Source organism: Agrilus planipennis, unplaced genomic scaffold (genome assembly GCF_000699045.2).
Source record: "Agrilus planipennis isolate EAB-ADULT unplaced genomic scaffold, Apla_2.0 scaffold226, whole genome shotgun sequence".
Classification (NCBI taxonomy): Eukaryota; Metazoa; Arthropoda; class Insecta; order Coleoptera; family Buprestidae; genus Agrilus; species Agrilus planipennis.
In genome coordinates this window covers 308417-327290 of record NW_020439017.1, presented here as the reverse complement: position 1 = coordinate 327290, position 18874 = coordinate 308417, and the positions used below count along the sequence as shown (strand labels likewise).

Genomic DNA, 18874 nt, shown 5'->3' with positions numbered 1-18874 from the left:
GCACTATTCAAAATACAAAACTACCCATAATCTTTATGGAAAATTAGCTCAGGTATGATTGGCTTTAATTGGAGTATGACTCTGTATTATGAATTTCTGAGCAATAGATCTCATCAGGTATTCTCGCTATGTAGAAATGTTCAATACAGATGTTATTAGTTATAAAGTCGACTGAAAAAGACCTTAAATGAACCAAAAGCGAGCTGAGGTTGCCGGTTTTAATTGGTCAGGTCCAAGGTCATATCAAAAATGCCCTTGATTCTAAAGTGACCTTGAAGATGATTATCAAGATCACGGTGGAAGTTACTACTGCTTCTCATTAGACCCGCTATCTTTTGGATTGAACATCTCTACACATCTGAAGTTCATGAAGAGATACTCGATAGAATGTCGTACCAGTTCTAGATTACACAGCCAACAACTTTTGATTAGAAATTCAATAAGAACATCATACTACTCCAATTGCAGTCAATTTGACCAGAGTTGATTTTCCATAAGGATTGGTATGTATAAATTAGAGCTGGTTATTAGAAGCAGAAGCAGGTGTTAAGAGGAGTAGAGGTGGATTAGGTTCTGTTCACGAATAATTAAGGATGCAGGATGTTCTAGTTTTAGGGAAACGCGAATTTTAGCTCAGGATAGGAAAAAGTGGAAGTGCAAGTTCAACCAGTCTCATGATTGACGAGCCTAGGATGATAAATTTGATAAATATTGACGTACATAGAATGGAACTCCTACTCCAGCGAACAAAACTTAGGAAAATTATTTCGAAAAGGTAATAATGTACAGTAGGAACATAAACAATAATATAAAATAGCCATAACTACAGAAGGCGTACAAATTTCATTCAATTCAATTTGTCCTAATTTTGCCTTTGTGCGTCATTTCCGGAAAGTAGGTCGTCCTATATGTATACATATAGAACTGTTAGATATACGTAAGTATGAAAAAAAAAGTGAAAACGAAACAATCCGCCCAACGGCTTTTATTACTTGAGAAGCATTATATTGTCAAATGATCCGAGTTGGTCGTAGATGATAAATAAAGAGAGCGTGGTGCGTTGTCAACTCAACGCGCGCGGCCCGAATCGATACCCGTCCGTTTCGTTTGTCCTCCGTAGCCGAGTTCAGGAGCCGCGTTCAAGGACAAGGCCAAGCGCGCCACAAACGCCGCACGGTCGCGGTCGCGACTCATCATAACCGCGCTAACGCTCTCCCGTTCGCCACGCTGTGCTATCGTTCTCTTCGCTCGTTCGCCCAAACCTTCTCGTTTCGTTTCGGGTTGTCCGCGACGAAGTAATATCAGACAACGGACGAAACGGGGTTGCGACGATTAAGTGGTGCATATTGTGCCAGACAGACGGGTGCAGCGGCGCACGCGTACACCCCGCGCGCGCCCTTACAACCACCGTTGCACTTCGAATTTCACTTTCGTTCGGGCGCCAGCCAGTGCCATCGGCATCACAAGTATTCGGCAGCGACCAAACCGGTCACTGAACACTCTCACTGGCACACTTATTACAAGTCGCAGTCGACTAACTAATTTTAGTAGTGACTTCTCCTCCCACGCTAACTGCCTATAGTAACTTTTTTTTATCGAATTCCGACAAGCGGACGGGAGTCCTGTTGTCTGCCAGCTTTCGCGAAATGCTGGATTAACTGTGTCACTAGTCGAACTTCCTGTATTGAAATATTTACAAGATGCAAACGACTACGATTGTTTTGAAATCGGAATTTCGGGCGCCGCCACCGACGTCGTCGGTCGTGTCGTCGTCGACGTCTTCTCCGTCGGCTGTTATGAGACCACCCCCTCCCCCACCTCCCCCAAGGTCAAAATCGAACGAAATTAAAAGCGAACGTGTTACTCACGAAGAACCGACAAGTTCGATTCCTGATTTAGGTGAGTGATTATTATTTTACGATTCGTTGCTTTTTGAATATTACGTTATCAATATATGTGTACATTTATATAATAGAATTAATTACCTATTGTATTGTTTTGAATATTAATGTATAACTGTTTTCGGTGTTTGCGTGTTGTTTGTGGAAACATGCACGTCATCGAACTGTCAATGAATGCACTAGGACGGTTTTGTTTGTAAACAAACCGGACTGTGCCACTTATATACACGTATGTAGGAATATAAAACAGCAGGCGTGTAGTATGTAGCTGGCGAGTTCATTATTTAGAATTGCTCGGTATTACAATATTTTTTATGCACACTGCCATAATACGAAATCGCAATTGTTCTAATGAGGATAATAAAAATTGCCCGATAATTGAATGGAACAGTGAAGAAATAAAAAAAAACAAACAAACCACAAACAAAAAAGATAAAAGTAGAAATTCATGAAATATTGAACTTGAATATAAACGAGTACTAGGCACTGCGATTACGAAAATTGCCTCGATTACTTGATAAGATTATTATTCTCATCATTATTCTAAGGCTGTTTGTTTATTTATTGTAAAAAATTAGGTTGTTTTAGGATTTGCTAAAATTTACAAAAATTTTTAACACTAGCGAAATATGTTTTACATTTTACTAAATATTAATGTGAAAATTAATTTTTAATGTTTTACCCACCATAAACTACCTCAAGTTAATGAGGGAAAATTTGTTGCTGTTGTTACGCCCTCGCCGGGAAACGAACCCGCTGCCTTTGGCTTTACGCACCAAAGCTCTGACCATTAAACTACGACAGATGACAACAGAGTATTGGTGCGTAAAGCCAAAGGTCCCGGGTTCGACTCCAGGCGACAACAGGAATAAATTTTCCCTCATTAACCTAAGGTAGTTAGTTTACAGTGGGTAAAAAAATTGAAAATTAATTTTCACATTAATATTTGATATTAACCCTCATTAAGTGTAAAAGTGTTTCATATATATGTATATTTTACGGTGCTCAATTCACTTTTACTTCTTGTAATAAATGATTTCCCAATGTTACTATAGAAATGTTACTTAGACATCCTGATAAAGGAAACTGCTGTCCATCGTGTTATAACATATGCTTTTTGCACATGCATAAATAATAATAGTTGGTATTTTGACACATTTTACGTGTGAACTCATCTCTGTTTTTGTTTTCCTTTTTTAATTGTTCCGTAAACAATAACAACAAGACAGTGAACTAGCCATTATAAGAACTAAATATTTTTGTTTATAAACAAAACTGTTACTGGGTAATTGGATTACTTCGTTTCTTGTTACCTAATACAAAACATTCTCATATCCTTATGAACAATACTTATATATCAGTGTGTTCTTAAGCGCCTTTACGTCCACACATCATGTTACCCATTATCGTACAAGGATACGGCTGATAAGATGGAATGGAAACCGTTTACTTTTTTTTTTGTTATTAAATTAACCTTGAATACCATTAAAAACCATTTGCAATTGTTCCTCGTTATGAGAAGAGGTTATGTCCACACATCATGTTACCCATTATCGTACAAGGATACGGCTGATAAGATGGAATGGAAACCGTTTACTTTTTTTTTTGTTATTAAATTAACCTTGAATACCATTAAAAACCATTTGCAATTGTTCCTCGTTATGAGAAGAGGTTATGTTTCCATAACATTCCTGGACAGGTATAAATAGCCCTATCCTTGTTTTTGGAGATGGGTCTGTAAAGTCTAATAAGTCTTCAAACACTTGTGTTTCACAATTTTTTCTTATGAAAACTGCCTAACCAATTCGTTGTGAAGTTGATGAAAATTTGTTAAAAATTCTAATTCTTGTACCCGCTACAGATAATCTCAAATCGGTAAGCAAGCGTAAAACAACTGAGGGCCGGGTTCTATTCCCGACGAGGGACTGACAATTTTTTTTCATTAATTTAAGGTTATCTGTAGTGGGTAAAGGTTAATTCAAAAAATAAATTCACTAATGCATTGAATTTAACCATATAAAAATTCTAATTCTTGTACTGTTATAGGCGTATAATGAAGATATTGTGTATCGAAAAGGTTATACACGAAAAAATATTGAAAAGGGTAGATATGAAATTCGATAAGGAAAAAGGGAGATAAAATGGTAGGGCATCTGAGAAATGGAAGGCTAGACTTATGAGAAGCAGAAACAGGAGTAAAGAGAGATAGAGGAAGATCTACATTAGATTTCTATTCGCAAGTCCAAAAGTAGGGCACAATTAATCTTTAATAACTCATATTAAAAGCACATCATTTTTTGTCAAATCGTCGGCGAAGATGTTTGGCGTTATTGTATAAGTAGTTGGACAATCAAAAGTAGAATAATTTCATCACAACCGATGAAGCTTGGTTTTACACGGATATTTGTAATGGTTCATGGCAAAACAAGTCTCCATTTTGTAGACCCTGGTGTCAAAAACAATTCAGATAAATATTCAATAGTCTATTGAAGAAATTTTTGACCAGAGATGAGGCCAATGTTTGGCAAAGCAGTTGTTACTTTTGAATAAATTTGTGAAAAGTCTTGTTTTTATGGATCTAGGATATTCTAGTTTTCGGAAAATGCGAAGATTGGCTCATGATAGAAAGAAGTACGTAAAGGTGGACTTACGATAAAGATACTAATTTTTAAAACCGAAATGCTCAAAACAAGACCAGAATTAGCTGAGAATTCAATTTCTCTGAACTCAGTATGCTCATTCGTATGATTTTATGTCTATTTAGTTCCCACAAAAGACAAAAAGTAGATTTTAGGTTTACTTTACTTTAACACAACTTGAACCATCTTTTATATCTTCTTAATTAATGGCTCCATCCAGATTTATGTGTATAAGCAGCATATGCAATTTCACAGGGTCATTCATGTAATATGTCACACAACTTTCTAAATTTTTAACCCCCACAACGTCTGACCTGATATATTTTTATAGTACCCTTCTGAGCGAAGGCATGCGGTATAAAAACACTTTTATGCGGTTCTATATAAAAGGGGATATAAAAAAATTAGAGATGGATCGAGTACCCGGTTTGGATCTGGATAAGTGTTTAAACGACTTTTTGAACGAAACTTAGGTTGGGTGCAAATTGAACCCAGTCCACGTACATCACACGCATAGCGCACGTTTGGTCAAAACCCAGTCCAGGTACACATTTTACTGAGGTAGCGCAAATTGGACACAGCCCAGACCCAAATTATTTCCTCGATGACATGAAACAGCAACTACTTCTCGATGTGGAATCTGAACGAAAAAACAATTATTTTACTACATTTACTCAGTTGAAAAAGAAAGAAACATAAAGTAAATGTATATTTACGAAAATGAGAGTGTCATGGAGAGTTTAAGTTATCGAAAGAAGTTCTCGACAGAGTATTTAAAAGGTCGTTTCGATTAAATAGAAGAGTTTAATGAAGTTTATCGATTAATTAAACAGGATATTACTGGTTGGGAATACAATGCACAACAACATTTTGGAAATAAAGAAAACTAGCCGTATGTCCATTTTAAAAATTATACGCTTTATAACATATTACAACAAATTACACAACCAACAACCCACGAAAATTGCGTTTGCAACATAGGATTGCACACGTGAAAATCAGAGACTGTGCTCGGCGTGGAATGAGTTCAATATGCGCAACCCTCTCTATAACTGTGCTTCACAGAATTGTCTATGGGCTATGCCTGTGCTGTGAACGACTGGGTTCAATTTGCGCCGGGCCTAAGGCGTAGCATATGTTGTGAACCCATTTCACGCCGAGTGACTAGTGGGTATAATATAGCGTATAATTTTTAAAATGGACATACGGCTAGTTTTCCTTATTTCCAAAAGGTTATTGCGAATTGTACTCTCCACCAGTAATATCCTGTTTAATTAATTGACGAACTTCATTAAACTGCCTTCTATTCAATCGAAATGACCCTTTAAATACTCTGTCTGGAACTTCTTTCGATAACTTAAACTCTCCATGTCGCTCTCATTTTCGTAAATATGCATTTACTTTAATTTTCTTTCTTTTTCAATTGAGTAAATGCAGTAAAATAATTATTTGTTCGTTCAGATTCCACATCGAGAAGTGGTTGCTGTTTTGCTGTCATCGTGGAAATAATTTAGGTCTGGACTAGGTTCAATTTGCGCTATCTAAGAAAAACGTGTACATGGGCTGGGTCTTGAACAAACGTGAGCTATGCCTTTGCAGTGCACGGACTGGGTTCAATTTGCGCCGGGTCTTAATGTGGTTTGGGACGTGGGTGATGGTGGTTTTTTATGTAAAGCCCGTCAGAACGAAAACATGAACCATTGACCGTAGTGGTCTTGCCGGATATCCGGTCGGGTTATTCGGTATCTGACAAAACCACTATCCGGTGCCTCTCTAAAAAAAATACAACATTGGCGAATTAACCATTTCAACATTACCGAAAATTTCAGTAATTGGAAATCTAAAAAAGTGGAACATTTATTAGGACTTTTTATTACAGCTCAAGACTAGGTTAACTGATTGTCAAAGGATTATTATTATCCAAAAGTTATTTGGATTTTTATTCAGATAATACAGCAGGCTTCTCGTGTAGCGAGTTAGAAAAACTTTCCGAATGAGTTTTCCACCTTCTTTTTAAAGATAAATTTTTGTCCTATAGATAGAAATTAGAATAAATTTCTCTCATTTAAAATTAAATCGCCAAAGACGAAGGGTACTTGTTTAGACAACAGTAAACGGTCTATTTTTAAAACGGCAATTTAATGTTTTAATGTACCTAGACGTATGTACATACATAGGTACGCAGGCACGTGAATACTGTGTATGGATATACAAATACACGTATATGTAACACAGCATGCGTTTATTTTTAGGGATAATTAAACAACTGTCCGTTCGCGTGCGTCTGCCTACATACTCGTAAACCTACAGCGGAAATTTTGTTTATTGGATATTAATGCTCCTTTGCCTTTGCCACGATATGAACCTAAATTATTTCAAAAAATTAAGATAAAATACTCAACAGTATCCTACTGTTACATAGATGGCGCTTATTACTTGTCTTGAAACTTATGAAAAACGTCATAACATTGACAGCAAGCGTAAGATCAGGAGTGTGCGCTTATTCCATTTTTTAAAAAAATAGAAAGCGTTTGTTTTTTTGTTTATTTACAACTAGTATTAAATAAGGATTCCTGTACTTTAATTTGTTAATCAGTGGTATATCACGATGGTCCCGCGGGGGGAAAACTGAGAAGCATGCCCACAAGTACTAAGAATTAAAAATAAGTTTCCACACTAGGTCACTTGTGTCACTAGATACTAGAAGCGTGGCTTATAACATATCCACTATTGGTTGCCGCTACGTGGTCGCCACTTGACACTGTTATAAGACGCTGGTGGTCGCCAGATTTTTATAAACCAAATTACCAGTCTCCCGCAATAATATTTTAATTAAAGCAGTTAGTGTCTTGCCATGATTTTTTGAAATTTTTTGACAACTCTGAGCAAGAAAAGTTGCTAAAAAAATTACAAACAAATGAAAAGTGTGATTTAAGAATCCAGCTGGACCTGCTAGTTGTGTTGAAGTTGACATATTAAATTTAAGTTGAATAAAGGATATATATACAAGAACCCTTTTATTTTAATAAAACTGTCAACTCTTAAACCTCCTGGTTTTGAAATGTAGCAGCCCTAGGTATTAATTTTAAAATAACTGTGTCAAGGCTGTCCAATTCAAACAGTGACCAGTGGCCAGTGACAGTGGTTTAAATTTGCTCCGGAAAAGGGGTGACTACAGTCAGTTTCAAGTAGCGAGAACGGGCTGCTACTGGAGCTTGAGGCTCGATGAGCCACTGATGTTTACGTGAATATGCCGACACCATTTCACCTGTATACATACAACATACTGTCCTCTGTGTGGCCGCCTCTAGTGACGACCACAAGTGGCCGAATATGCGAGCAGCCTAATAAGGAGTTCTGGAAAGCTTCCTTAATCTAATGCTTATTACTACGTACATGTAATTTTAGGTATCTATGGAAAAATAGTGGTAAAAATTTTAGTCGGACCAATTTTTAGTAAGTAATTTGACTAATGTGGTAAAAAAATCTGCCACTCCGTTTTTAAGTTCTGTTAAAGCTAAATCAGAAAATAGTACTGGCAGAAATTTTAGACCAATCGTTTCCTCCCCAAGTCACCCCTACAAAGGTAGACTTATGAAATGGCCACTTAAGTACATTTTTTGGACTATTAAAACGTATTAATCATGTCATCTGAAATATGAATTCCCAAAAAATTGAGATGGTGAAAATGCGATGAAATGAAGTGTTTGTGTAAAATGTGGTTGCAACACACAATACAATATCAATAAAATTCGTAAAAGTGGTGTTCGTAATTTAAATTAACATTTTGTAACAATTATGATTATTATTGCATTAATATTACGCCGATTTTCGGCCGCTTCGCGTAATAAATGTCTGCTAGCTTATTCGGACCCCTTACGAGGATTACAACAAAAGTAATGGAAATATAAGATAAACATAGGTTGAGTATTAAAAAATATTACATTTTTAAACGTTTTAATAGTCCAAATGCGGTCATGTGGCCATTTCATAAATCCACCCTTTTAGAGGTGGCTTAGGAAGGGTGCAAATGGACTAAAATTTCTGCCACTAGTATTTTCCGGTTATCTGGCTCTCGTTTAAAAATCTAGTAATCCAAAATAATTTCATATCCGGCGTAACCGATATCTGTATCCACATGCGGACCCGAAATTTCATATCCATAATATCCCTTTGAAACACATTCTTTATAACTAGATAAATTAGTCGCTCACTTACATTAGGCACTATGTTGCAACTTGCGAAGAGGTAAAACGCTTGAGTAAACCTGCAACAGAAACAATAGTTTAAAACTAACAAAGTGAAATCATGGTTCGGTTATCGATAGAAATTGAAAATGACTAATTTGTGGTAACTCTATGATAACGACATATGAAACGTTTATCATTCATACATCATCTATTTTTAACTCTGTCAAACCAATCATACCAATATTTGTTTGTTCCAGAAATCTCTCATTTTCTCCACACGCGAGATTTGACAGTTTCGTAATGAACTTCTTCCCATGAAAAATTTTATTTTACATCCTGATAAAAATAACATTCGTCAGAGCACCTTCTTTTTTTGTCCCTGGGATTTTGGCTGCCTAGTAAATATACAACTGTTTTATTAATTTTTGTGTAATAAATATAAAACATATTTAGGCATTCTTCTTATGTGTGGCACAGTATTCAATAATCTTTAAAAATAATTGTTAGATGGTAAATAAATTTTAATGAAAAAATTAATTCAAATTAAGCATTAAAATGAAGACTTTTATGGCTTAGGAATTAGACAGGTAATATTCATTTTTTTCCCTGATAAAATTATTCAAGAAGGATCCAATCGGAACTATTTTCAGGTAAAAAAGGTTTTTTTATATTAGTAATATTACCCGACATTTCACCCCTTGGTTTGGAGTTTCAATTTCAAATTAGCTTATGTTATTATTCGTACATGAAATAGATTGTAGGATTGCGGTCGTTAATGTATCAGTAGTGTGCATATGATGTTCAATTTTCATGTTTTTTCCTGGCCTAATTAATTATAATACCACCTAAAAATTGTCAATTACAGTGGATTTCATTTATTACGACCTTGGTTATAGCGACCATTTTAAACGTTAAGTCCCTTGAATTTAAAGCATAGTTTAGTACAAAATTCATGTGGCTATAGCGACTTCGGATGTAACACCGAGTTCGGGTGTAGCAACTGTTTTTAATGAATCATTTGTAACAAATCCCTAGCAATCCCATGCAGATATAGCGACCGGAGTCAGCCTCCAAAGCCACAGAGAGCTTTCTTATCTTTTGTTTACATTCACAGAGATGGTCAGCAAGTGTAGTGATCTTACTCTTTGTCTATATATGTTAGCCAGGTAGGTATAGATAAGCGTGTAGAATGCGTTAAAGTGGTTCAGTTACAGTGATATTCTGAGTAGCAACTGTGTTTAGTAAGCATTTGAATAAGTACGACACCTAGATGCACATTTACTGTTAAAAAAAAAAGGCGGAAATCGTTTCAAAACTGAAAAATGGTGAAAACTACTCATACGTGTCTGTATCTCTTTACCTTTGCCTGTAACGACTTCCTAATATAACGGCGAAATTGTAGTGGTCCCTTCGTTTTCGTTATACCCGATATCCACTGTATATCTCTATTTATAATTTTAACTATAATTAATCGAAAGTAATTTCTTTCCGGGTTGGTAGACCGTGGTCTAAAGACTGATTTGTGTCCTGACGTTTCGTCAGCAGCTGCTGCTGAAAATCTTCAGAGGTGTAGAAGCTGAGGTGGGCGAAGTAGTGACAGAAAACTACTTCGCCGACCCCAGCATGTGATGGCGCGATATTATCGGGTTGTTAAGGACAAACTGAATGATGCACTTCAACAGAAAAGGTCAGAACTAATCAACAGGAAAGGTGTAGTGTTTCACCAAGACAACGCGAGACCTCACACAAGTTTGGTCACTCGCCAAAAGCTATTACAGCTTGAACGGGATGCAATGGCAAAAGGTGTTGGACCAGAACGGTCAATATATAATTTAATAAAGTATTTGTTTATTATTATACGAAAACTGTCTTTCATTTCCACAAAAAAAAAAACGAAATGACTTTCCGAACAACCCTATATATATATATTTTTAACCAGTTGTATGTAGGAAATAGATCTGAATCCATCCACTTTCACTCGGAAATTCCCGGTAGCAAAGAATTCTGGAAGGCAGTAAACTTAATCATCTTTGTAAAGAAAAAGTCAAACATTTCTCCCTGTTATCCTATTGAAAGATGTTATAGAAATCCGGATTATAAGGGAAGGCGTTTTATATTTAAACAAAATTGGATGCAAGTAGATAAACTTGGTAATAAGGTTTTAAGTAGAAGACCTACATAAATTAAACGAAACCACGGCCTTTAATAAGTACTAAAGACCTCTATTCAATTGGTTAATTGGCCCGAATGTATTTCCTGCTCCCATTATTAGGGCACTATGTTCAAGGACTCTTTGCGATGTCTAATTACGGTCGTTAATAATCCAGATTACTTTATTTATCCTTGATAAAAAGAGCAAATACGGCTGTTGGACTTGAGTAGGCACATGAACTCGACAGCGGGTCGTTTGCCTCATGCTTGCGTCGATAATAATAACGTTCACAGAAGTTCATTACTGAAGCAGTTATAATAAGCTTCGTATATAGATGTACACCTTTGTACAAGTACAACTGAAGTTCGAGTAAAAAGGTCAACTTCAAACATTTCTCGGTAATCTGTCTCCTCCTTATTGTTTTTGCAAAAAGATGAAAACTATACCATTTAAAGAGCAAAGTTGTTCCGATTATTTTTCTGATGTGTTATAAACGTTATGAACCGAGTGATTAATAGGACATTATAGAAAAAAAATTTATATGCCCAATATGAGAGGGCAGTGTGATAACAACTATATAAATAATCAAATTGACCGGGCGTTATTTATAACGCTCGTCACCTATGGGGCAGAACAGGTTCCATTACAGTTATTCTTATTTCAAAAGCATAATCAACATTTAAAAACAAATAATATCTTCCCATTCACTCTACTGACCTATAATAATAAAAACTTGAATTGACCGGACTTACCGTATTATCAATAATCAGACTCAATTTCTACTAGGGTCAATTGAAAAGTCCCCGGCCTGACACATAGATGGCGGCACCAGAACTAAATCCATATGATTTTCAGTTAGTCCTAATCTTCAAAAGACGCGTCTATAAATTTGACGGCTGTCGGATCATTAGTTTGTGAATTATAGCATTTTTAGTGAAGCAACTTTTGTTATTGTGAAAAAAATGGATAAAAAGGAATTTCGCGTGTTGATAAAATATTGCTTTTTGAAGGGAAAAAATACAGTTGAAGCAAAAACTTGGCTTGATAACGAATTTCCGGACACTGCCCCAGGAAAATCAACCATCAAGGATTGGTATGCTAAGTTTAGACGTGGTGAAATGAGCACCGAAGACGGTGAACGCAGTGGACGCCCAAAAGAGGCTGTTACGGACGAAAACATTAAAAAAATCCACAAAATGATTTTGAATGACCGTAAATTGAAATTGAATGAAATAGCAGACACTCTACAGATATCAACGGAACGTATACATCACATCATTCACGAATATTTGGGTATGAGAAAGCTCTGTGCAAAGTGGGTGCCGCGCGAGCTCACTTTTGACCAAAAACAACGACGAGTTGATGATTCAGAGCAGTGTTTGAAGATGATCACGCGTAATAAACCCGAGTTTTTGCGTCGATATGTGACAATGGATGAAACATGGCTCCATCATTTCACTCCGAAGTCCAATCGACAGTCATCGGAGTGGACTGCACACGATGAACCCGCTCCAAAGCGTGCAAAAACGCAACAGTCGGCTGGCAAGGTTATGGCGTCTGTATTTTGGGATGCGCGTGGAATAATTTTCATTGACTACCTTGAAAAAGGAAGGACCATCAACAGCGACTATTACATAGCGTTATTGGACCGTTTGAAGGACGAAATCGCCGAGAAACGACCGCATTTGCAGAAAAAGAAAGTCCTGCTTCACCAAGACAATGCACCGTCTCACAAGTCAGTGAAAACGATGGCAAAAATTCATGAATTGGGCTTCGAATTGCTTCCGCATCCACCGTATTCTCCAGATCTGGCCCCCAGCGACTACTTCCTGTTCTCAGATCTCAAAAGAATGCTCGTTGGGAAAAAATTTTCGTCGAATGAAGAGGTGATCGCCGAAACTGAGGCCTATTTTGAAGCAAAGGACAAATCGTACTACAAAAATGGTATCGAAAAGTTGGAGGATCGCTATAATCAGTGTATCACCCTTGAAGGGAATTATGTTGAATATAAAAAACGAATTTTGCAAAAAAAATGTGTTTTACTATTTTAGGCCGGGGACTTTTCAATTGACCTGTTATTTATTAGGAAGATTTTAACAGCAGTTTAACATTTAAACCTTAAATTTATTTTAGCAGTTTAACATTTAAGGTTTAAATGTTAAACTGCTGTTAAAACTTTGAAGACTTGTTCTCCTTCCCACATGGAAATGTTCGTAATGTCGAGGCAATGTGATAAATAACATTCATGCATTCAAATTATAATTATTTATTTCGCCCTACGTAACTTGCCATTATTCATAATGCGCGAGCATTATTCTTTTTTGAAGTGAAACTTCTATATAGACGGGGGGTAGTACGATTTTTTCTGTCACGTAAAAGCGTTACGACCGCGTGGAGGGGGTAGACGGTACATCGCGGGACCAAAGGCGGCAGTGGCGGCGGGAGGCAACGGCTGTATTAGATGGATATAATGCGCAGCCGCGCGGAGAGCGGTGAGCCCGCTAGAGTCCCGGCGGTGTGTGCTGTGCTCAGCTGTTGTTTTCTTACCTCTGCTCTCCACGTGGCTGGGCATAATTGCCTCTATTTGCGGTCTCAGTGAAAATCAAATCATAATTTGCAGTAAATCTGTGAAAACGAAATGTGCGCTGGGTCAAATTTTTACTTGAAGTTTTACGGGCAGGTTTTCAAATTGGACAAGTACATTAACAATCTGCCCGTAAAAAGTAAAAATTTTGTTGCGGTTCGTTTTTCCACTTGTCCGTTGAATTTTTTTGTACCTGCAATCTTCTTAGGCTCGAGTTTAGTTTCGATTTATGTAGTGTATAATGCTCTATTTCCTAATTAGGCTGGAAATTTTTTTAGTCACGTGACCTACTTGGAATGAGCTTATTACTAACTTTTTCATTCAATATTCATTTATTCTCCATTTACACTTTTACAACAAATGAATACAAAAATGGATTTTGAAAAGAGCATTTTCGATAAACTCGTTAGTTAGGTCGATGGTTTTTAATGGGATCGAAATTTGGGGATTGGGTGAATTTAGGAGCAATGAACAAGTTACAAGCGAGAATATGTATAAGGCGATTTTAGAAGTGTCTAGGAACATTAGTGAATTAATTTTACCCACTACAGGTAAGCTCCGATTAATATGGAAAAATTGTTTATTGGTACATAAAACCAGGGGTTCGGGTTCGATTCCCGCCGAGGGAGTAACATAAACAACAGTTTTTCGTCATTAATTGGAGTTTATACTGAAAAAAATGAAAATATGTTGTTGGATTTACTATGCTGTGTAAATTTCCCTTTTAAAAGCTCTTTTTCTACTATAAAAAGACTCAACTATGAAATGTTAATTGGAAAATTAACACGGCATAGTAAATCCAACTATTTCATTTCTCTTAGTGTACGTACATGCGTCTAACTTTATTGTATATCGCATATTGCATCAATTGAGAGCAGAAAAGGGTTTTCAACAATTCTGCCGGACAGGTGTCAGCAAAAGGGGTCACACATGTACTCCAACCTCCCCACCGAACAATGAAGCAGCGAAGCGGTTTGTGCAACCTTATTACTTTCACAAACTCTTTACCTGACCGTCATCGGTTTTCTCTTTCATTGAATGGGGGGAGTACCCACCTACAACAACGCTTATGGTTTGCTGTTACACATTCATAGGAAATTCGCTTCACTGACGCCATTCACAGTATCGGAATAACACATCATATGTAACTGTCGACGTATTTACGCCCATTTACGAGTTGGGCTGACCGGAGCGTCAAATGTAAATTGCAGCACACTTCTTTTTCGTTGGTAGATGCAAACTGCAGAAGCTTCGCTTTTGAAATTTTTACTTTGCAGACGAATAAAATTTATATGTATATAATTAGGATTATCTAAATTTCATTGGCATTGATGTAGCTAGTGCAGGATGAAGGGAGGCTTGCTCCCAATTGCCGAAGATTAGTGTTCTTGACCAGTTTCATATTCTTGAACAACTTAAAAACTATTAATAATATTTATCTGAAAATACAATTAGAATTAAATATTAAGAAGGAGCTTTCGATTGTCGCAAGACCCAAATGCTTGTTTGTTCAATTGTTCAAAAGATATCGTGGACAAACCGACATACTGACTCGTGTTCTACTTATAGTAGTAACCAACTCAAAAAGATGCGCAAATCTCCGAATCAGTTCAAGAAACACCGATTTGGCTGAAAATTGGTTTATAAACTTATTATACCCTCCTTATCAAAAGCTAAAAGCGTATGAACTTGATGTGCGCTTTTAATTTTTTGGGGGTGAAAACTACCCCTCTTGAGAAATATAGTACAACTCTACATTTAAATATAAAATTGATGAACCCTCACAAACCACTCCCAATGACCAAAAAAACAAGCAAAAATAGTTCCATATTATTTTAAATTGCATTTATAATTAAATAAAATCTCTTGTATATCTTTTTAAGTGTAGCTATGTATTTCTGATATGCCCTCTCTATTTTGTTACGGGTCGGAGGGGAGAAGGGTCAAAAATACCCCTTCAGAAAAAAATGTAAAAATCCTAAATATGTAACTTTTGAATCTAATTCTATTCCCTACTTACTATCAAAATTTAAGGTCAATCGGAGTTTCTTGAACGAATTCGGACCCTAAACCGCTGGTTGACTGAACTATTAGTGTAATACTGACGTTCACAAGCCGAGTAACTTTTTTTTTTTTTTTTAATAAAACGGGGATTTTGAGGAGCAAAACTCTGGAAATGGTTAAATGTTAGGAAACCCTAACCTGACCTAAAACCTCAAACCACAGCACTTCGCACAAACCAATCAGGGGGTCGTCTCTCACCATAGTCTAACCTAAATCCAGCAGGCATACAGCCCAATTTGTTTGAATTGTGACCTTGAAATCTGCGCGAAGATAGAAAGAATACACACTAGGCGTGAGCAAGACTTAAATAGGTGGAACAAGCTTGAACGAGCAGAGCTCTCGATGGGCGGTCTTAGGAGATCGGCTAGAACTGTACAGTACTAGACGAAAATGTTTAGCAATTTCTTAAAACAAAAATGTATGTAAATTAACAATAGAAAACAAAGCAAAAGATTTATAGGTGTGTAGAACGTTAAGTTAATTCACTTGTTATTATTTTTGGCTAAATATGCTTTTAAATAAAGCATATTCTTAAATTTTAACGAGGAAGTTTAAGTAAATGGTACTGTACACTTTTGTCTAGCTCTCGCTAGATGATCGGTGAAGAAATGAGCTACGCAGACAAATATGATTGAATTTGGAAGTATGCTACGGCGCATCATAATAAAGGGAAGGGGCATATCTCTAACTTCTTGAAACGAACAGTACCACTTCATAGAGGTCAATTATAATCGTCGTTGCTGCAGTTTACTTGGGCCGATTGCAGTGGGTTTGGAAAGCACGTGTACGGCAACGTACCTTTTTATATCAGGGTTTTGGGACAGATCCCCGCAGCTGCTAAAAGATTGCATACCCTAAATGTATTGTACTCTTAACCCGCCAACTCTGACAAACACTTACGTGTACGAAGTCGTATATTGTTAAATGGAATTTGAAACTTTGGTGATATAAACACCTGTGCTTACCTACCTACTCCATAATTCCTAGAAGTCTAGCAAGATGTTTCTTTCACTCGTTCGCTTCTTTAGAGGAGGGTGGAATTCCAACGGATTTTCTTTAAAGAGCCAGAATGCACTTTAAATTGAGTAATTTGTAAGAAAATTCGTTGTAGTTACGTAATTAAAAATTCAAAATAACAATGTTATTGTCCTTTAGGTTATGTATGCATTTACATTTCGTATATTTTCAAAATTATTATAAAGCTGAAAATTGTATATATAACTCCTGAAATTGCCTTTTAACGTCTTAATTATCATACCCAACTTGATGGAATTAAATTTAGGTGTGATGATTGGCCATATAGCGTCTGAAGTCTCATTTTGCTTTCTTCTTTTTGTAGTTAAAAATATTCAGTGGCCTGCGTTGCCAAGATATTTTATTTATCAAAATCGACACATTCGTTAAGTCTACTAATTGTTTGGCTTTAAGCCCTATTTCGCCCCTATAAGAGGATTGAAATTTGAAAAAATTACAAGCAAAAGTACTATATTTTATTAGACTTCAATGTTGAAAAATTTTGGGTTTTTTGTTGATCAAAAGGTTCAAGCACTCCAATTTAACTACTCGTATTACTGTGGTGAATTTTTTTTGAAAAGCCTAAACGGCTTGCGTTCTTGTGATGTAGACATGAGAATACCGTTTGTATAAAGCAGATGGAAAAACGAACGCAATTAATTTTTTATAGGTTTATCGTCCTACGAACCGAAGCTATAAACCGTAAAAATTAATACCTAAACCCTACCAAGAATAAAAATTGAATGTCTAACAGTTTTCTCATCATCATAAGGTCGTCAGTCCTAAGACTGGTTGAACACGCACTTCCAATCTTTCCCATACTGAGCTAATCCTCGCATTTCCCTAACACTAGAACAACCCGCATCCTTCACTATTTGCGAACAGTAACCTAAATTTAGGTCTATCTCCTACCCTTCCTAACTCTCGTTTATGCGTCTGACTAGACTTTCATGCCTAAGAAGGTGTGCTACCAACCTATCTGGCATACTTCTTATTGACTTCTATAGAGTTCTCTGTTCTCCTATTGTTTCTAATACCTCTTCATTTCTAACCTTCTCTATCCACGGTAATCTAATCATTCGCCTGTAACACCACATTTTGAACGCTTCTTTCGAACCTTTTCCTTTTCCGCCGCGCCTACTGTCCATGTTTCGCACCCGTACGGCGCCGCGCTCCAAACATACACCTTTAACAATCTTTCGAATTTCTAAATTAATCGTTCGCAAGCATAGAAGTGACTTCTTTTTATTGAAGGCAACTCGACCCTGCGCTATCCTCTGCTTTATATCCTTACTGCTCCTTCCGTCCTGACTTATCTGACTTCCTAGGTACCTAAAATCAGCCACCTCCTCTAATTTTTCGTTTCCTAGCTTTATATTCGCTCTTTCTCTATTTTTTATTTCTTCGCAGACTAGTATTTTTTTTACTTTTATTTATTTTTATGCACTACCTACTGTTTTGTCAGTTTTTAAAAAAAAAAATTTATTCACCTGCACAAAGGTTTTCGATCTCTGAAAACCATTTTGACTAAGGATCTCCGCAAACTGTTTGGCTATTTTAATCAATAAAGACACTATCAGAGTTCACAAAAAAAGTTTGTTGGTTTCATTTGATTAATTATATATTTAATCATCAATAGTGTAGAGAAGTTTTAGTAAAGTTAAATACAGTGAAAGTTGGAAACAACTTTCCTCAAAAATATGTTGAGATTACTTTGACCTATAAGACCCAAAATGAAAACATAATAAGCCAGAAACATAAAACTCATACGTACTTATTACATGCTCCTTTATAAAATATGAGGTAGAATAAGCTGCGGCAATGTAGGAATAAGGCCTTTTAAAAAGGAATATGAGATATGAGTTTGTAAATTATTTATATATTTATGTGAATCGAAAAAGGAGACGCTAGTCCAGTTGCCACGCTGTAAAATGAAGGGTGACACTAAATTGCATACGAGTCAATTATTTATTCAATGACTCATCTGCATGTAAGTAGTTGCAGTTATAAGTTCTAAGATGGTTAGATGCGCACCACCACTTTTTCCTATCCTGATCTAATCTTCGCATTTCCCTAAAACTAGAACATCCCACATCCTTAACTATTTGCGAACAGTAATCTAATGTAAGTCTACCTCTACCCCTCCTAACTCCTGTTTCTGCCTCCAATATGTCTCTGACTAGACCTTCATGCCTGAGAAGGTGTCCTACCAATCTATCTCGCCTATTTTTTATTGATCTCCATAGAGTCCTCTGTTCTCCTATTCTTTCCAATACCTCTTCATTTCTAACCTTTTCTACCCACGATATCCTCATCATCCGCCTATAACA

At 36.5% G+C, this 18874-nt stretch overlaps 1 protein-coding gene across 1 annotated transcript in view; it reads left to right on the top strand.

Annotated features, from left to right (window-relative positions):
• Positions 1 to 1221: 1221 nt before the first annotated feature.
• The window catches only part of LOC108742225 (ecdysone-inducible protein E75), a 194978-nt gene continuing 177325 nt past the window's right edge, over positions 1222 to 18874 (top strand). Inside the window, exon 1 of the mRNA XM_025976235.1 lies at positions 1222 to 1899. Within this exon, the coding sequence (XP_025832020.1) occupies positions 1701 to 1899 (199 nt within the window). The 5' untranslated portion in view covers positions 1222 to 1700. The remainder of the gene's footprint in view (positions 1900 to 18874) is intronic.